Genomic DNA, 21,314 nt, shown 5'->3' on the forward strand with positions numbered 1-21,314 from the left:
GCCATTGGTTGTGGGAGATGCTTTCACTGGTGCTGATGAGGATTCCTTCTGGGGCATCCCTGAACTACAACTGAAACCAGTCTCCCGTTGGACAGAGGACATTATAGCTATTAATGCACTGTGTCTTGAAAAAGGTTTGAGAGCTATGAACGGGAGAACAGCTGGGGACAGAATTGGTTCACCAACTTTCGACAATGGGAGGCACAAAAGTCGAATTGACTATGTGATCTGCAGTTTGCATCTGTGGCCTGCCCTTTGTGATATGGAAGTCATCATAAGATCTGAGAGTGACCATAACCCCCTAAGTGTGACTCACAAATGGTGGCCTGCTGAATCAAACTTTAGCTGCATGAATGAATTCGTCCCTCCGCCCATTATCCCCGAGAACAATATGCGTAGGCTACGTTGGGACACTGTAGCGAGAAATCAGCAGGCTATTGATATTATTAACAGTGAAACTGATCAAGCCATTCTAGCTATGGAACTGGCTAATGCCTCTCCTAAGGATCTGGGTGAAGTGGTCAAAATACATGATACCCTTTTTGGTAAGATCAAGGCGCACTTTCTAAGACCTGATAAACATAAGGGGGTTATTACCAGAAAAGATGCTAGATGGTATAACTCTGATTGTAGGAAGGCAAGACTCGACCTTGGCCGGGCAATCAAGAAGCGAGACTGTGTGTCTGTTTCTCTAGCCAGGAAAGAATATAAAGTATGCATTGTTAAAGCTAAGAAGGATTGGGACGAGCAACACTGGTGCAAACTGAAAATGGCCAGTGACAGGAAGGATTCCAGAGTATTCTGGAATATTGTAAAATGGGGTTCTGAGAGAGCTGAAGAGTCACCAAGTAATAACGTCTCACAGGAGGCATGGGTTAAATTCTTTAGTATGCAATACACTCTTAATACCCGGGTCTCAGTTGACGTCAGTACGGCTATGAAGTTTTTTGAAGATGACAATTTTAACTACAAAGAGATTATGTCTGCAATCTGTGCAGTAAAACGCGGGCGAGCTCCAGGACAAGATGGAGTACCCGCTGATATATTCCTAAATGATAGTGAACACTGGTGCAAATATATACATTTGCTTATAAACTCAATTGCCCAAGGAGCAGATGTCCCTGATTCATGGAGGGGTGCAGTTATTATCCCCGTGTATAAGAAGGGGGACCGAGCTCAGCCCTGTAACTATAGGCCTATTAGCCTTATTGACACTGTGCAAAAAATCGTGGGTCGCGTGGTGGTCAATAGGCTTCTCGACTGGGCTGAGGATTTTAATATTCTATCTCCATTCCAAGCAGGTTTTAGAAGGGCAACAAGCACGATCGATCAAGTGTTCCGCTTCCAATTATTACAGTGGAAAACCGTGGTTCTGGGGGGGTGTAGCCTGTACGCGGCATTTGTCGACTTGCGGGCTGCATTCGACCTGGTCCCACGTGCAAAACTGTGGCAGGTCTTGCATAGCTTGGGGGTTTCCGATGAGTTACTAACCCTGATATTGCGCCTCCACGAGTCTAACTATGCAAAAATTCAGTGGGGCGGTCACGGGATGGTCACTCCTGATTTCCGTGTTGAAAAAGGGGTCAGACAAGGGTGCTCAATGGCTCCTACACTATTTACATTGTTCATAAACGGGGTAGTCTCTCGATTGGTAACTGCGAATGTTGATGCTCCTTCTCTTGCAGGACTAAAAATCCCCATATTAATGTTTGCGGATGACACGCTAATTTTATCAAAAACCCCTAGTGGACTACAGCGTGCTCTGACAATTTTTGAGAACTTTTGTGGGGAACATGAACTGGAGGTGAATACTACGAAAACTAAACTAATGAGCTTCAAGCCGCAGCGTAGCTTTAAGTCCAAAATTATGATGAGTGGTGGGCCTTTAGAGTTAGTTAAATCATTCACATACCTAGGTATCCAAATAACTGATGACCACAGGTGGAGCCAGCATATAAATATTGCTATTTTGCGACACAAACAAATAGCTGGCACAATTAATTCTGAACACAGGAAATCGCTAACCAAACCTGTTAAACCAGCCCTATTGGTATATGAAGCAAAGGCTATTGGGTCTGCACTTTACGGCGCTGAAATGTGGGGCTTTGAAAATCTTACATCTCTACAAGCCTCTGAAAATAAATTTTTAAGAACTCTTACCGGTACACCTAAAAGTACTCCGTTGTTGCCTCTCCGATACGATCTAGGAAGGAAACAAATCAAGGACTTGGCCAGATTACGCCCGATCTTGTATTGGCGCAGACTCTGGACCACTCCTGAGCTCTCACATTATGCCGCGGGTTTTGTGGATGTGATCAAGGCTGATGGCTTTCACAAGATAAGCTGGCTTAAATCATTGAAATCTATATTGTTTGAGCTAGGGCTGAGTTCTTTATGGCAGGACCCTGCTGGGACATCTTTCCCTTCTAAGCGTGTCTTAAAAGATATTTTTTGGGAATGGATTGCTACTAAAACTTTAAATGTTGCAAGCTCTGGGTCCATGTCTTCGCATTTTCTTGAGGCCAAAATGTATCCAGTCTTGGAACCATATTGGGATATCATCTCCAAACCAGGTGATAGGAAGCTCTTATTCCAACTGAGAGCTGGTGCACTTCCTATAAAAATATTGACAGCTAAATGGGGTTCAGGTGGAAATAGCACCTGCCCAGCTTGTGGGTTGGGGGATGAGTCTCTGGGTCACTTTCTGTTTTCATGCGGATCATATGCTATTCTAAGACGAGTATGGTTAGCTCCAATGTGCAGGAACCTTGGGACATCAAGTAGTTCTGTAGCTATGCGAATTATTTGTACGACTCAAGTTTCTTGGATCCTGATAGCTACAGCAAAATATCTGGGTTGGGCATGGATGCTACGGCAGAGACTGCTAGTTAAATAACTATTCTCTGCCCGATAATTTAGACAGAGACTGCTAGTTAAATAACTATTCTCTGTGTGACAAATTAGCCCTCATGAATTTGATATCACTGCTTTTTATCTATCATGGACCATGTATCAAGATAGAGACTGCTAGTTAATCAACTATTCTCTGTCTTGATAATTGTTTTTTTGCATTTGTATAATTGCTTTTAGACTCCAGCGTTTCTCATCTTGGAAAGTATTTTTATCAAATGTTTTAACTCTTCTTTTAACTGAATGAATTTTTATATGTAATCTATAGTGTTGCGTCATTGTGCTGGATTGTAAATTTAATTTGTTTTTAAATTCTTGTGTATAATATGCTTTTATGAGTAACAACTCGAATAAAGCACTTTTTTTGACTTTGATTTGTTCCTTCTGCGTCTGATTCCTTTGGGCCTGATCCTCCTGGCTAACGATGTACAGTCCCCTTCTTCTTCCTGCCTGGCTGCTCTGATCCTCCTGATCATCCACATTATGGCCTACTACTGCCAGGTCTTTCTGCTACACTTGTCACTCTGCACCCTGATCCTAAAGGTATGGCCCCCTGGCACACAGGCCTGTTCTCTTGCCTCTTGGCCCTGCTCGTAATTCAATATACTCTGGTATAGGCCATCCTGGCTTTGGCCCTCCTGGTATCCTTGGTAATGACCCTCTCGTGTTCCTTGCTATTCTTGTCCACTGGTGCCCCTGGTCATAATCCTCATGCCTCATGCGTTTGGTGGAATATATTTAAACCACACTCACCATGCGAGGGCGGGATCAACAAAGGCAAACTTTTGTTCTGAATGACACGGCCACTGAGCTCTGTGTGTCCGTGCAACAAAGCCGTTACACTTTCCAGGTGCCATTTTGGATCGGGAAACCTGTCTGCTTTTAGACTCCAGCGTTTCTCATCTTGAAAAGTATTTTTATCAAATGTTTTAATTCTTCTTTTAACCGAATGAATTTTTTTATATGTAACTTATAGTGTTGCGTCAATGTGCTGGATTGTAAATTTAATTTGTTTTTAAAATTCTTGTGTATAATATGCTTTTATGAGTAACAACTCGAATAAAGCACTTTGACTTAAAAAAGTATAAGAGTTCAGGAAATTCTGTTCAGGTGTTATAAAAATGTCAACTCTCACTCAGCCAGGCACATGCCTGCTTGTTAGTGCTGGCTGAGGGTGTATGCCAAAGACGCAATGGGTTGAAGCTGCCGAAAGGTAGCTTCCAGCATCTATTGGCAGTGGACCCATTGTCATGTGAGGAAGAATAACTTGAACTTGTGTGTGGGTACAGTCCTCCGCTGTGAGGCACACAGTAGTTCTTGCACACAGATGTTTCTACCCAACAACTATCTATCAGCTGCATCAACTGTTAGTTATGCAGAAGTTTGGACATGGTGAAAGTAGCTTTCCATGTTGAAATGTGTACCACATTAGGTGCGCCACATCTCCAGCAGACTTGAGTACTCGTGAGCAACTCACTTAAAAATCATGTACTGCACCTGCCTGGGTACGTGGCTATTGAGTCTCCTCTGCAGAAAACTTTCAGTAGCCTCAGAAATGTCCAAATAGGAACATAGCAGCACAGTGTTACTGTCTCAGGCACTTGCCTTTCCTCAATCAGATATGCCATTGACCTAGTCACCAGGAGATTTTGTCACATGATGCAGCAAACCTCTAAGAAAGCCCATTCAAATTCCAAGCGAAAGCCTTGGTTTCTGCTCTAGGATGCAATCAAAATATTGTATGGAAATGGAGCATCCCAACAACTTCATGTTCTCACCTTTCATGATTATTAGCCATCTCCAAGGTTTGACCTCCATCATTCCAGGCACCTTGTTTGGAAGGTGTGATCTGTCCCACAGAGGCAATATAACCAGACCAGTATTCCATTACCTATGAAGAACCATACTGGATGATTCTGGGCACTGCAGTAAAACAATCAGATCTGCAATAACACATGGATCATCTGAGGGATCCTCCAACTATTTTTTTAAATCTAATCCACTTTGGTGATCCTGGCATCATATCTCCACATTTTGTTCCATCGAAGGGGACAGGTGTTGCAAGCAGGGTACAATAGAGTCTGATCAGTTGCTTACCCTTCAGTCTGTGTTTTTGGGGTTTTTTTTTGTGTGCACGCACATGAGAAGCATAGAAATTTTGCCCTCTCATCCTGACTCAAATGTTCAAAGATGATGACCTTCTCAATAGTTGATTCACCTCCATGCAAACTGTGAATGTGGAAGGAGCCTAAGGAATGCCCTACAGGGGTGAAGGTAGAAACACATTCCTCTGGTTACTACTCCCAGTATGTGTCTAAAATGGTTGCCCACATTACTTGGTGATTGGGACGCTACTGGTTGAGTCACATTAGAGCACAAGGCATGTTGACCAAGCTGTCTTCTATGTAAAGATGATCCCCTTTGCAGGGCCAAAGAGAGCGGAGGCAGGAAGTCCAAACCGATCACAGGCCTATAAACTGATTCTTCTGTTCCTTTTGCTGGCTGATGCACACAAAAGGGGGCTAAGAGGAGGTTTAAGGTCCAACGTGGGTGAACTCCCCACTTGTAATACCAATCACAAAAAGAGCCCACGGGTCCAGAACATCTGTCTGAGGGGCATGTGGAATGTGACAACCAGGCTAGGGGAGGGAGGGAGGGGGGTTCCCTTTTAAGGGCGGTTCCCCTCACACAGGAAAGGTGTCATGCTTCATCATAGGTAGGCTTTCCTGTTTTCAGTTTCTAATTTTGGTAAATTCTGGTGGTGTTTTGTCGGTGTTTTCCAGTGATTTCAATACCTATAAAAAACTGCTTTTCAGTGGTTACTCATTTTCGCGCCATAAAAAACAATGGAAAGGGTGTTTTACCAGTGTTTATGGAACGCTTCGCTTTTATTATTGCTGGCTTTCTTCATTGATGCATGGTATATGACAGTGTACGTACAGTGTATATGAGGGCCAAATACATGTTTACAAGTCAAATTTATTATAGTACACCATACAATATTTCTTCAGTGATTCTTTGGTCATTTGCGCTCTCTCTTTCCTTCCCATGTACACTTTTATTTGTGAAAAGGCCCTCTCGATATTGGCCCTTGTGACTGGCAATGCCAAAAACAGCCAGTACACAATTTGCCAACTCTGGCCACCAACATAGCTTTCCATGTCAGTACTGGTGCACCTCAAGGTTGACATTCTCTTGGCCAGGTTCTGCAACATATGCGTTGAACTGGGTGCATATGGACTCAGAGGTATTAAAGCAGCCAAAAATGAAGCTGTACTTTTCAAAGTTCAGAGAAAATTCCCCTTCACGTTTTCTTTTGAAGCATTTCATTGTCTCAGCAAGTGACATCTGGCCTAGGCCGTCACTATTAGGTGGTTCTTTCAATTTCAAGTGGGTCTTGGTGACAAAATGTTCAGCAATTCGGCTTGCAGTCTTCCCAGTTACTATTGGGATATCTTTTTTGCCCACGCACTTCTTCAACCATGAAATCTTTGTTTTACAGCACATAATCTTCTGCCGTCTTTATTTTGCGAGGCATGTTCTGCGCAAACTAGATCAAAAAAAAAAAACGGTTGCGTACTATTGAGAAAATAATGATGCCACTAAACAGGCTGCCAACCAATTGGTGAAATTGAAGAACACATATTTGCGGCATAGCATAAGAATCCATTTTATGCTTTTTTTTTTTATTGGTTCTGGATGTATCTTGTAATGTGTTCTTAAATTTAATGTTTTTGGGTACTGCTAGAACGTATTGCATGTTTCTCTGGACAGTAGCTTCATGCTTGTGCCAAAGATACCAGGATTTCAGTAGAGTTTTCTCAGTGAAGTAAAATCCCGCCTCTGTCACTCAGTGGTAGCTTGTGATGTTTGAAAGTAATGGGGTGTAACATTCATCTTCGACTTTCAATGAATGCGCAAAGTGAGTGATGCCAACTGACCGAAGGGATTTTGAAGATGAAGTGTATTGTCTCCACATTCACTAGGCATACAAATGTATGCAGACGGGCTTTACGTTATTATCTTTAACTCACAACATAATTCAGAAGTGGTGGAGACTTACTGTTTGTTTGTTTTCATTTTACTTTATTGCTACAGCACTAACAAGATTTTTTCAGATTTGCGCTTTTTGTTTGTCAGACAATGATGATGGAGTTCAACTGAGTACCCAGATCATAGTGATTAGTGGTAGCGTTTATGTCATGAAATCATTGTGTGTGCGCTACGATGAAGCAATTGTTTTAAAAGCCTCGTGGGAGCAGTTCACACTGAAATACACCAAATGCTGCTTTAATTACAAAAAAAGCTGTGCCTTTCAATTTATACGCGCACAGGTTAGTGCCATCTATAACCAAAAAAAATCACCATTTCTTTTGAGATGGGCAGAGGCGCAACTAGAGCCAAATTTCGAGGAGGTTGTGGGCTAATAAAAATTTCGGGGGGCGGGGGGGGGGGGGGGGGGGGGGGTTGTGTTGGGGCTTGGTAATTCTTCCAGCAATCTGCAGAGTGAAGATGCAGGGTCAGAAGAGGTTGCAATGCAACTGGTGCTCATGTAAAGCGCGCTGATATCTCCGGCTCTTGTTGGCGCTATATAAAACACCCCCTAAAAATGTAATAATAATACATGCCAGATTTTCATGATAGCCATGTAGCAAAAATTCACACACCAATTATAACTGGAACTCCTTAACATGGTCAGTACAGTACAGAAAATCTGGCACTGATTTGTTACTCCTGGGCCTGCCTTGGGTTAGAAGAACTTGCTGAGGCTCTCCCGTCATTTAACCATGAAAAACCAAGAAGCTACCATAGGATGGCCCGCAGGCCCTTGAGCCCCATACAGTGCCTGCTAGAGGGGTTCCCTGACATACTGGGGTGCCAGAAATCATCACTGCGGCCCAGAGCAACCCATGTCAGCACTCCTGCTAACAAGAGGTGACCAGATCCATGAGCATCCTCCAATCCCCGCCTACACAGAATATCCAGCAGTTTTCCAAAGCGTAGAAATTAATTAAATGTATTTCTTAATGTTTGATTTAATTTTAAGCACTTCCTGGCTCTGTAAGGCCATCTGTTTTACTTCCAGTGTTTTTGTGCATTTTATTTTCCAAAGCCAAACAGGACAATCTGAGTGAATTGACCCATACATCCACGAAAGGCTGTAGACAGACAGATCGAGTGCACCAAGAAACTCGTACTCTTAAACAAGATACTTCAGCTCAGACAGAGGCGCAACTAGTGCTAGTCTTTTAAAGACCTGGGAAGTATTCTGGTGCGGCTGCAGTAAGATGGATGCCAGACCACAACAGCTCCTCTTCCCCCACATGAGCCAGGCAGGGGGCCTGGTGTTGCGCTACACCCTAGGGGTGTCCAATGTCAGAAGAGGTTGTAACGCAACTGGTGCTCATATAAAGCGCTCTGATACATTTGGTTCACTTTTTTGGGGCGACTCCGGCAATCTCAAATATTCCCGATTTTGAATGAATGAAATAGCTGGATAGTGTTTTTTTTGTGTTTCAAATTAAAGAATTCATTGAATTCAGTGAAAACACGGCATTCAGTGATACCTCAATGTAAAATGACCGCAGAAGAAAGAAAACCACAGGTGCCGAATCAATTAACAGGCCTAAACCAAGAAGTCAACCCGGTGATGAGCTGCCTGGAAAAGACTCTTCATCTTTGAGGGTACGGGCCATTATTTAAATGGGAGCAAAGTAATAATTTAAAGATTTGCCTGTCCCAGGGCAGCTTTCTTAGTCCAAATCCATCTACCTCTTCATTCAGAAAAGCAATTACTGCGGGATTACGTGTTTTTAAAACCACAACCATCAGTAAATCTAAACCATAAATCTCAAAGCGGCGCATTCTCCTCTGGGAGGTTTTATCGAATAATAGGGCAAACAGTGCAGTGTTTAGAGAGGGGCCGAGAGAGCCCAGCCTGTGTTTAGCCAGGTAGTTTGCATGACAACCTCACCTGTGGGTGGTGAGGGATTAACCGGAGTGTGAATGGTCAAGGGACCCCGGCACTCATCCGCCTACCTTGCCTCTCATGCTGGGAGTAGAAATGAGGAACTGCGTGTTTTAATCAGGAATGCAAATGCTAATGAAAGGATTCCGAGGAGCAACCAGCTCACAGCGGCAATGCTTTCACGAAGAATGTACCTCTGCGGCATCCGTCCCTGCAGCCTGTTTGGCTGCTTCGCTATCAGAGAGATTCATTTTTTATTATTATTATTGCCCCATAGGGTGGAGCAGGGCTGCAGCACACCAGGCTCTGATTCCGGGGGACAAAAGGGGCCCGTGAGGGGCCCACGCTTAAGGAATCAGGCCGCCTGTCACCACTGAGTCGTATGTGCCCCCGCACAGGCAGCGCAGCGAGTTGTGTTCTGGCTGCATGGTGTGTACATTAGTTCGCCTCACCCTTGCACCGAGGGGAGCTGGGGGCTCGGCGTGCAGCTCGTGTGTGCCCCACTCCATTGTTCCTCTGGGTGCAGCAGTTATTGCCCGCACCCCACACTTCTCGGGCATAAAACCCCCCGACCCTTCTCGCCAGAGACGCACCTGGTATGCCCCTGGTCCTATGCTGCTAACACTGTGTGGCGCAGCTGTCATGGCCCTTTTAAGTGTCGCTGCTGCCGCCGCCCGCAAGACTTCCCTGACAACCATGACATCGCCCAGATTTGTTTAACAGACATGATCCCCTGCGCTACAGTTACTTGACACCGTGACCGCCTCGCCCAGGGGTGGAACCCACATTCTGAGTGTTTACATTGTCGTTCCTGGGGTTCACGCTTCCTGGCGTGGGACATTCTTGACACCCCCTCACGGGTATCTCCTGTGCTGCCCGCTCTCGTGGCACGGACGGTCGTGTCCCTTCCTCCTCAGACCATGCATATTCTGCCACTTGGTGTCACACATACTGCCACTTGTCACATTTTGCCACTCGTCCTGTGTTTGGCCTGACGCCTGCCCTGCCCTGCTCGAGCTCACGGGTCTCCCCCTTTACACCTGCCCCAGCTCCGAAGGGCCTGTCAGTTCATGCGCTGCGCTTTCTGTTTACCACTTGTCTGTATTCCCACTAAGAGCGTAATCACTTGCCAGACAAAATGCGTGTCACCCATTCGCCCCCCCGAGATTTGTCTTAATGCGCCTTTTAGATAAAGGGCAGTCGCTGCACGCCCATTAGGACAAAGAAAGGATCTTTAAAGCTCATATTCTAAGGATTTGGCTCCATAAAGTGGCCAAATGGTGCAACAATGGGGCAACAACTATGCAAATCAGTGACACTCGGTTTAAACCGAGTCAGCTGATTTTGATCCTGTAGTGTACAATCGGGCAGATTCGGGTTTAACCGAATTCTAGACAGCCTAATCATAGGGGTACCTCCTCTCGTTGAGAGCCAAGTCTCAACGCAGGCTACAACCCCCTTGCGAGGGAGGAGCACACGGATATTTTATGGAAGATTGGGTTACTCTAAAACCCTATGTGAGCGTGGTGTAGTGGAAGTCGTGCAGTGCTGAAGGGGAATGGTGAGTTAAAACTGGCTACAAGGTTAGCTATGGCAAGCTTTATTCAGCTACCTCAGGCCAGAATTAAAACAAGAAAACTAGTAATGCAACTGCCAACATTAGAGATAGTCACTTTAGACAATGATCAACATGTATCTGTCTGGGGACTTTAAGAGTGTCTTGGCCTTCATTAGGGTCAAGTGAAAAGCTACTGCAAAAGGTGAGTAAAAAAAACGAAACACTTGTGAAAGTAACAAATAGCGGTGTGTAATACTGAACCAGTGGTCCTGTAGTTGAGTGAGTACTCCGCTGGAACCTGTGGTGTGACCAAGAAACCTCATTTTGCGACATTTACATTGTGATTAGAAAAAACACAAATCTCATGGCTGCACCACATCATCTCAGACTGACAAACAATACATTAATGGATGTACTCCGATCAGTCAATAATATATGGTAAGTGAAACAAAGGAGGGATGTACAACTCGCCTACAAATGTTAGGAAATCAGCTGCATCTGTCCTTGGCAATGTGCCAAAGGTACATACGCCAATCAGCCCTGATAAATAAGGGTGGAGGGGGTAGAAAGGAGAAAGGGAATGGAGCAGAGTTCAAAACTATATTGAACGAATGAGCCAGACCATGAGCAACTAATCATGAGTGCTAGTAAGTGAGTGAGCTAGTGTGTAATGGTGTCAGGGGATGCGGGCCCAGCATGAGGTTAAAAACATGATGGATGGTCAATCGGTCATAGCAGGATATGAAGTGGCTGCCCGTGTATGTCAGATTAGGCAGGGATAAGGTCACACTTAGTTGTGGGGGCCCAATTAAACACCCCTAGGAGCCGGAATCATGGCAGAATAGAGTTGAAACTCAAGCTGGCCAAAGTGCCAGCAGTATGCCGTCTAAAGTCCGGAAAAATGTGGCGTACAGGAAAACATCGGGAACGAAGGTCCTGGGTGGGGAGAACGGACCATAAAGGCAGCCGTCCCGAGGCCTTACGAAGAGCCCAAGTTGGCATGTAGCTAACTATAAAAATGCCGGGCAGACAGACGAAAAACCCAGGGAGCGAAGTACGCGGGTGGGAGGGAAGAATCTGAAGCAACGGACCTCATTGGGTATTGTCCTTGGGGCCTCAATAAAAAGGGATCCGGCTGCAATAAAATACCGGACAATAAATGAGAAGAGCCCGGTCGGGACGAGGCTCTGACTGGGAACCATGGAGAACCGGGCAGGAGTGGCGACAGGGGGCCGCTGCAAGGAGCGGGACATGACAGAGCACACAGGTGTGTGTGGGAAGCTGTACCCGCTACGCCGTACATGCTCCTGAAATAGCTGTGAAAGATTAAATGTGCCTGCTGTATGGCGCCACACGAATCCAGGAAAGGTCGCTCCTTCCTGTCAGTTGGACATACGCCCACTACATCCACGCCGCATTGAACGGTAAGCGCCTTCCCTTCCTTTTCCTTTCCTGGATATATGTTGCGCCATACAGCGGGCACATTTAAACTTTCCCAGCTATTTAAGAAGCATGCACGGCATCACTGGTACTGCTTCCCGCACACACCATTCCCTCTCATGCCCCGCTCCCTCAGCGGCCCCCTGTTGCCTGCCACTCCTGCCCGGTCAGACCACAGCTCTCCATGGTTCCCAGTCGAAGCCTTGTCCCGACCGGGCTCTTCTCATTTATTGTCCGGTATTTTGAGTCGTTGAGACCACGGTTGCATTGAGAAGAGCGTGCAGTTGCTCTCGGCTGTACTCTCAGGACACTGAATCCTGCAACAGACTCAATGACTGAGTTGGTTACCCTTTTCTTCTGTGGTGACGATCAGAGACTGTGCCCACAGACCTGGTGAGGTCTTTGCTGTTCCTGAGACCTCTAGAACAGGGGGCAAGCTCAGTTCAAGCTCTTGGAGATCTTCTCTTCAAGCTGGGGGGCAAAGAAGGCAGCAAAGTCCTTTCCTCCTTTCCTTGGCAGCAAGTAGCCACTGCAGGCGAACCCCAGACAGAAAACAGCACAGGGGTAGTATTCCTCCTCTGCTTCTCCTGCTCTTCTCCTTCGCAAAGGTTCCTCTTGATTTCCCAGAAGTGATCTAAAAGTCTGGGGTCTCTGCCCCTTTTTTTATACCCAAAAATCCTTTGTTCTCTTAAGACAGAGTGTCTGTACCCAGCCAAAACCAGTTCTGTCCTCACTGGTGCAGCATTTTTGAAGCAGACCAGCCCCATTCAGGTGGAAAGGAAATCTCCTCCCCCTACTCTAAAATGCAGCCCATGTTTATTCAGCCTAGCCCGGACTCATTAGACTTCTGGAGCCACTGCCCCTCTCCAGCCCCGGTTACCCAAAAGCCAGACATGCAATACACAAACCTAGCAGAGGCACACTGGATAGTTAAGCAAGAAAATACCTACTTTCTAAATGTGGTATTTCAAACACAATGTAGAAATCACCCTCACTAAAATATGCTTTATATCGTTCTGAGTTCAGGCATACTAAACTTTATTTTTCTACGTTGTTCCCAGGGCCAGTTATGTTTACAAGATGTTCAAAACAAACTCACAATTCTGTCCTATGGTGACAGGTAGCCAAAATTGGCAGTATTTTTACTATTAGGACATGCCTCACACATCAGGGTATGTCCTACCTTTCGCATACAATGAACCCTACCCACAGGGGTACCTTGGGCCTACCTTAGGAGTGACTAATATGTGAAAAAGGAAAGGTTTAGGGACTGGAAAGTGTGCACTTGCCAAGTCAATATGGCAGTCCCAGACTGTAATGGCAGGCCAGAGTTACATTTTACAGGCTGCTTCTGTGGGTGGCACAATCCGTGCTGCACCCCACTAGCAGTATTTGATTTACAGGCCCTGGGCACACACAGTGCACTATAGTAGGGTCTGACAAGTAAATCAAATATGCCAATCATGGAATCACTAATCCATAACAACATTTACAAAGGGAGCACTTGCACCTTTGCATTGAACAGCAGTTGCAAAGTGCCCAAAGCATCTAGACCAGCAAACAGCAAAACGGAGTCCAGCACACAGCAAAAACACAGGAGGCAAAGGCAAAAAATGCACTGGAGACCCACGCCAATGGTGCCATGTCTAACTGCCTTGTTTTACTATATGGTCATGACTTGCAATATCCTCATAATTTACTGCAAGGGGTACTGGATTTCATGTGTAAATCTATATCACTAAGCGTAACCTGATCCTCCTATATTGCCATCTGTGCGTTCTGGAGACATTAAAAAAAAAACACTCCATTCGGCTTCATGGTTTATAAATGTCACCACAACCTCTGGATGACTATAGGACTGTACTAAGTATATGTAGAGTATATCACATAGATATATTGGAATCTGAATGGTTTGCATGTTGTGACCCAGTTTTCAGAGCTACCATCAGTGAAGCCTTACTGTAGTTAATTGAAAACTAAATTGAGGGAATTACTTGGGTTACGATATTGTATGCAGCAAAAGCTGCAATGAGAGAGGAACTTGAAACCCAGAAGACTACCTTTGTAAGACTCTTGGAAGCTAAATGTCTCAACCTAAAATCCAAGAGTACTTGGTTTGAGTCTGATCATAAGATTAACGGCTCTAGCTGGATAAACGAGGAACTACACTAGGGCGAACTAGAAGCTTTATTAGCAATAAACTGTTTATAAATATAGTTATTTGTATGCAGCCTATTATTACGAGATAGGAAATCAGGTAGACAATGCTGACATGAAAAATTAGTCAGCTACGAGAAGGAACGAATATAAGTGCAGTTCAAAAGCAACAATTAAGTTATTCAAACATCAGACCAGTGAGTTGTGAATGATGATGTTATGCATTTATTCTCACAAATTTAACATATGAAACACAATGACTCCTCATTGCAATATGAATATCTAGGAGTACAGTTCCCTGCGATTACCATTGAACTGCTGGAGGAACCTCGGACTCAGACGGCGAGGTACGAAAGATATTTTCAGACTATGCACCTGTTACATTGGAGTCTTGAGGGAACTGTAAAAGAGAGAGGGAGCAGAGAAACTGATAGTTGAAGAACTATTCTCTGAGGTAGAGACAACATGCCGTAAAGGGAAGATGTCCCCTTTGGACCTCTTCCCCTTGTTGAATCGAGAAAAAAAAATGTTGGTTTATTTAAATAAGATCAAACATGGTGGTCTTCTGACCCCAGCAGGTCACAGTTCCTGTGATGGCACCTGCCAGTAGTATTTAGAATTTTGTGTCCTGTCTACCAAATAAGAAGAGGTAGGTTGGATTGTGACCCACTGCCATTCAGAATTTTGTAAACTAATCTATTAATGCATAGGTAGGGTAAGAAAATATTTTCCATTCACAAAAAGTCGGTGTGCAATTTTTACGAATTGAAATTTTTCACATCAAGGCCTAACCTTTGAAAATCTCCAACATTCCTATGCAAATTAAGGTTCCAATGTGTGCATTTCTTTTGGATTTGAAATGAATGCACAAATTATTAAATACTTTTTGTATTTTTGCTTGCTTGTATCTGTATTATTTCGAAGTTCAAATTGTAGAAATTGTTTAAAGTTGATCCCTAACTTCCAGTAATGATTCAGTTGAGGTTCACGTACATCAAAAGGTTAAGAGCCACTGCTCTAAGGCATAATACATTACTGGTTATGAGCTTGTTTACTTTACACCCCTCATCCACAATTGTTTTATAGTTGGAGTTGAGGCAGAATTTAGCATGTATGTGCGCCCTCTCCTCTTTGGCGCTATAAGAACTCTGAGCGGTCTTCGAAAGCCATGCAGCACGTACTGTAACTCGCTTCTTGTATTGCAGGTTTTATGGTAGGATAGCAGAACATCCAGGTGATCACGATCCTGTGACTTTGGAAGCAATTCAAAAGAATGCAAAGGGCCTGGCTGCAATATCAGGAGAGCGGATCTGGGTGGAACTAAAAAAGATTTTGGTTGGCCGGCATCAAAATCACTTGATCCACATGATGTACAACCTGGGAATCGCTCCATACATGGGTATGTTGTCAGTCCCAATATTGTGTTTACAGTATAGCTCATATTTATAACAGTTTTAATATCCCAGTCCTGGTATGGAAATGTAATACAATAGGATAGAAGTGTTTGAGGGATATTGGTAGACTTTTTACATGGCTACTTGTATAGCCAAGTTTCTTTTGGTGTGGTAATGTCTGGTACACTGGTGGGTTCTGTAGATCGGTCATATTTTAGTTATGTGGATACTACTGTTGGGCTCTGAATTCTTAGTTGCTTTATACTTAAACCTCATAGTCGGGTGTTTGTGAGCAGGTCTTTGCATAGGTAAGCATTTCTGCATTATTGGTGGGTCAAACATTTAGCCTTTGTACAAAGGTGTTTCATTTAAAGTTGGGCTCTTATGGATTCTTGAATGAATGTTTGTGCAGTTGCCTACTGTATAGATTCAAAGTCTTGGTCTTTGTGTTTAGTGTTTATCATTGGTATGGTCTCCCTCCTTGCGATCATTGCCTGAAGGCAGTAACGTGTAAATTGTGGTGCAGTGCACAGCTAGTTTATGCATCACTTCAAGCCTTCAGGAAAGCTTGTGATAGTCTCGAAGAATATACAGAGGAGGCAATATTTGAGGGCTACTTTTACTCTTCTCGCTTCTGCACCAGTGCTCTGTTTTTCACATCCACTTTTCTGTTTATTTATATTAGGTTTTGTTCACTTTATTATTTGTACACATCGCATTTGATCATTTATTAGACTATATTTACGTTCAGGTGGGTAACTTAACAATAACACTCAATGTTGTGACCACAGGATTAAATCTGTAAATAATTATCTTGGTATAGTCTTTCTCTCTGCTTTCTTTGTAGCGCGAGTATTTGTATAATTTCTTGTCTCCCCATAGGGTTGCCTGCGAATAACTTAGAAGAGTTTGACAAGGTCAGCAAGAATTTGTCGACCCTGGACCCAAAGCCCATGACTGTGCTGGCCTCCCTCCTCAAGCTCCAAGATGACGTTCTTAAACTTGATTTGAGGCTGAAAATTTCTAAAGAAGAGAAGAACCTTGGGCTCTTCCTTGTGAAGTATCGGAAAGATCTCATCAAGGGCAGAGATGACTCTGTGCCTCTCAAGCCATACCAGGATTTCATCACTGATGTAAGTGTGTAGCTGTAGGGAAATTCGAGTGATAGTAATTATATATGCTGTGATTGAGTTCACAGAAGACCCAAACAATTTGACCAACAAAGGTGAACAAGCCTTTTCCAGAAATCCCTTCCTCGTTCTAGGTTGTTTGCCATAGACAGCAAGGTTTTTTGGAATAAATACATGTGGTGTTTGTGTAAGAGCAAGCCAATACAATCTAATTGACACATATTCACACAGTTTCCTTATGTGGAAACCTTCCCATGCTTCAGACTGGCTTCAAGTGTTCTAGCAATGTTGAGCCCCATGCACTAGATGGCTTTATGCGAAGCCAAACTCGCAATAGTGATACTCCTATCGAAGCACTGATTGGTAAAATTTTTTGACTTCCACCTAATCAGAGTTTTCGAATACCTTTCTTGTAACGCCATCAGTTACCCAGAATTCAAGAAAGTAAGGCTTTAGGGGTTTTCCATAATCTGGACTGGGTTTCTTGCGGAAAAAAGGTGGTTTTGGAAAAAAAAAATGTGCAAGAGTTAGGAGTCCCTTGTGCTTCCAAAACTCTGCCAGAATTAAAGTGTCTCCGATCCTGTTAAGGACTGGTACCCTGGTCGGCAAGGCCATCGTTTACATGAAGGCCAGAGCCTAGTGACAGGTTTTCACCTCCAGTGGAGCGGACTTAGAGATGCTCGTTTCCGAGCTCACTTATGTTCAAGGCAGCACTGAATTAAAGAAGTTAATTTGCGATCGGGAAAGTTGTGGTATGACCAGGCCAAGCAGTGTTACTTTATTTTAGGAATAAAGGTTAGATTGCTGATAAGCTGGAGGTTTTGGATTGAGTAGGGGGTTCATTGCACTGGCTTCCCTGTCTCTTAAGTATATGCATTCATTGCTATCTTTTCTCCATTTCTTTCTTTCTCCATGTATTCAGTCCCGGGAACCTGATGCGCACAGCAAGGTCTGCGAGCTCTTAAAATACCAAGGTCAACCAGAGCTGCTGAAAGAGATGAAACATTGGTCAATCCCCCGCTTCCCGATCACCGGTCATGACTTGCGCCGAATGGGCATCTCCTCAGGGAAGGAGATTGGAACGGTTCTACAAGAGCTGCGAGATCAGTGGAAAAAAAGTGGATACCAGATGGAAAAAGAGGAACTTTTAAGTAATGTTAAGAAAAATACTGGTTGAAAAGCATCACGAGAAAACATTCAAAACGTTTGCAACCTGTTGTGCTCTTTAAGTTAATACTGACTGTAAAGGAGGGGAGAGAAAACGTCTGAAAACTAAATATTCAAAGCTTTATGGAATGCCCGAAAACCATCTGCAATTAGGGAATATTGTCCGAGTTCTTCTGTGCCAGTATGTAAATCCAGATTCAAATAGGCTGTCAGAACTTAGTTCAAGTGTGGAAACAGCAGCTGTGCTCTTTGGAAGAATTTGATGCACTGAAAAGGAGTACATGGGCGCTTACTATTGGCCTATAGCTGTTTGGGGTCCTTGATGGAATGGCAGATGTTGATGCAGGTGCTCCTTCCTGTCGAAGAAAAGTGAATACTCGAACAGATGGGCACTTGTATAATTGGTCTGTTTTTCAGGATTGGAGTTCTAAAAGACATAGAGGCTCAGGTTACGTGGCAAAAAATTTTAGCACTATAGAAAAGCTGTTTTTATTTCCTCGTTTTTGGAATTCAAAATGTTACAGGGTGTGGCTAACTGTATGTGGCAGAAGACCTTTCTTCACGTCAGCTTTGTTCAAGTAACCCATAAATATGGCTTCATGATGCCATAGCTTCATTATTGCATGAACATGCACTTCACCCTAGGTCTGTTCTTCCTGGGCATGCCATTCATGAGGCGTAAGAATTGCATATACCTGATGTTCTGAGCTGTTGCATATCACATGTAGTTTGAGAGCTAGAAGTAGGACATGTACTCCGAATAGTTGAGATGCCATTGAAACCAGTTGTCTACAGCTGGGGAACAAGTTAGTGTTATTTCTGGTTCCAGGGTGTTTAGGCACCCTGAAGTTCCAGGGCTGTTTGGTATCACCTGTTGGTCCCTGCAAAATGGTGGTCTACTGCAACCTAGTAGAAAATCCCGTTCTCAAGCTTCACTGTGCTTTGCATAGGGCTCCTCTCTTGCAGAACTGTAAAACGTTTTTAACCCTCACCTTCTGCTCTTTGCTTTGGGGCTCTGTACCATATTTCCCTTGTGTACTAATCTGTTTTGTTATGATTTATTTGCGGACTCGTTGAGCAGTGTGAGATTCCAGCATTTAGCCAAGTACATGCATACATCTGTTCTCGGCCTATAAGACCTCTGATAATCGGTTTCCTTATTGAGGAATGTAGCTTTGAAAAGCCCATTACAAATCTTGTTTATTAATTTGTGTTTAATTTGTAGGTCTTGTCAAGCAAATATGCTATTATTTCAGCTTCTGATATTTCCCAATTCTTATACATTGTGGATTTAGCAGCATATAGACCACTTGAGAGCAGATAATGTTATGCTCTTGCAACCTCATTTTGAACATATTAAAAAACTATTTAACAGTCCTCTCACCAGAAAACTGTGATCATTGGATTAAATACAAAGAAACTACATTTTTATTCTAGTGAATTCCCTCTTCTGAGCTTTCCTAAGATAGTCAATCCCCGATCTCTCCTTCTGAAGTCATATCTTTTTGGGGATATCATTAAAAAGTTCCTTGGAGAAATGTGTTAACATTGTAATGACTTTTCATACTTATGCATGCTCACCCCTACCATTTCTGTGTTGAAATCGCGTTTGTTACCAAAGCTGATGTTTTCTGTCTGAATACTAAGAAATCGTTCACAAAGCTCTTGTTGTAGCTTCACATATGCCCCTTTTGAAGTGCGAAACGTACAATAGTTTGAAATGTACTGGATGAGCAAATGGTTGTCCTTTTCATTTGCTTTTTCCGCTGGTTCTCGCAGAAATCTACATTTAGTGATGACTCTTCCTATTGCTGACTCAAATTTGCCTCTTTCAGATTAAGTTCTGGGTCTTCCAGGAGTGGCTGTATGTATCTTAAACTAAATATCATTCTCTACTGGTTTTGCAGTTATATAGGGTTTATGATCTCACGGATTGCACTATTTTGTACCTGAAATACTCCATCTGATTTTGAATCAAGCTTGCTCTGCAGCCACAAAAGAAGCAAAGGTGCCTTGATTTACTATTCCACAACTGCCACATCTTTGAAAATGGCCCACTATGAGGACATCAATTACTTCTTTCAATGGATATTGGCCCTTCTTCCTCCCCCAAATGAGATGTTGTCCTTCAGGGTTAGTAGAACACAGAAATATTAACTCACTTGAGAGTATCCTGCTTGGATGTTCTAATGAGTAGAATATCCAAGCGGTATACTAGCAGTTGTTCCTGCAGCGTCCGTAAATGATGGATTAGCCACAGGTTGGTTTAATATGTTGCATTTGTTAGTTTGTATTGTCAAAGATCTTTAAAAACACAGTAATGCTAACAATTTGGTTAACGAGCTTGGCATACATCTGTGATCTCCACATTGTGCATCTAAAAATGTTACAGGTGTGCCAAGGTGAGGGTGCCCTGCTGACCCTGTATCAATAAATCAAGATCAACATTGAAACAAGATATACATCTACCTCATATGTTTAGCAATATGTGACTGGAGATCGCATATGGGTATTGTACTTAAAATCTTATCAAAATCCCACATGCACACTGAATTATTGGTGTGATGTAGCAGGAATAATCCCCACCCCTCACCCATTTCAATCTACAGACCATTTTGGATTGTGCTATTCTTGGGCAAATTACCCATTCCTCACATAGACATTACCTGTTAAGGTTACTTTAAGGAGTCATTTCAAGCAAAACTAGGTTGTCAATAGAAAGTAGCTGGTATTACATCAGTATTGACTTTGTTTTGTTCAAAGCAAGAACACTAGAATAACAGTGATTTGGCCCTGGTACAGAGAGTGGAGATTTCTAGCGAGAGTAGGGACATTAAATTCTGCACATCCATTACTACCAAAAAAGAATTTGCTTTCTTGAGTTTTAAAAAATTATTTTAGTTCTAAACTCCCATTTGTATAGGTAGCAATTAACAACTAACAAAAAAATCCTATGTCCTTCATCTACCATCACATTATATGGTTTCCTAATTGCAGTACCACAATACGTTGCGTGTGCTGTGATTGTCTGACATGCCATACACGCTGTCTCATATTGAGATATTGTATTCTTGTTCTTTGTAACCACTGAAATTTCAAAAATTGCTGAAATAAAATCTTCAATTGAACCGGTTTGTGAACTTTTGTTCCACACACACATCCATTTGAAACATCAGTATCCCCATCCGGAGCAGTTCAATCTACATATTGTTTAATAGTATAGCTGGTAGACTGAAAAATCGTTCACTTTGTGATAAAAAACTTAAAGTTGACAGTCATTCATCTTTGTAATTGTAATCATATAAGAGCAAGACCCAAGTATATCTTGCCTATGATGTCATATAGTCTAAATGAAATCCAAGATGGCTGACATATCAAGAATTTTAAATCTTCCAATATGCATAAAATTTGGCACAAAAGTTCATGTCCGTGTGTGCACACTTTGGATTTAGATTGTGACATCAAGAATATAAAACGAAGATGGCCACCAATAGGATGCCAGGAATAAGTAACATACAAACACACTGCAGCGAAAGTAAACTTACAATTAGCTTCATTTGAATCCTTTCAACACATACTATGAACATCAT

At 43.1% G+C, this 21,314-nt stretch overlaps 1 protein-coding gene across 1 annotated transcript in view; it reads left to right on the forward strand.

Annotated features, from left to right (window-relative positions):
• Positions 1 to 20,849, forward strand: part of TRNT1 (tRNA nucleotidyl transferase 1) — a 42,671-nt gene extending 21,822 nt beyond the window's left edge. The window contains exons 6-8 of the mRNA XM_086939202.1: positions 15,239 to 15,432; positions 16,310 to 16,560; positions 17,480 to 20,849. Coding sequence (XP_086795328.1) covers positions 15,239 to 15,432; positions 16,310 to 16,560; positions 17,480 to 17,734 — 700 coding nt within the window. The 3' untranslated portion in view covers positions 17,735 to 20,849. The remainder of the gene's footprint in view (positions 1 to 15,238; positions 15,433 to 16,309; positions 16,561 to 17,479) is intronic.
• Positions 20,850 to 21,314: the final 465 nt, after the last annotated feature.

Source organism: Lissotriton vulgaris, chromosome 9, assembly GCF_964263255.1.
Source record: "Lissotriton vulgaris chromosome 9, aLisVul1.2, whole genome shotgun sequence".
Classification (NCBI taxonomy): domain Eukaryota; kingdom Metazoa; phylum Chordata; class Amphibia; order Caudata; family Salamandridae; genus Lissotriton; species Lissotriton vulgaris.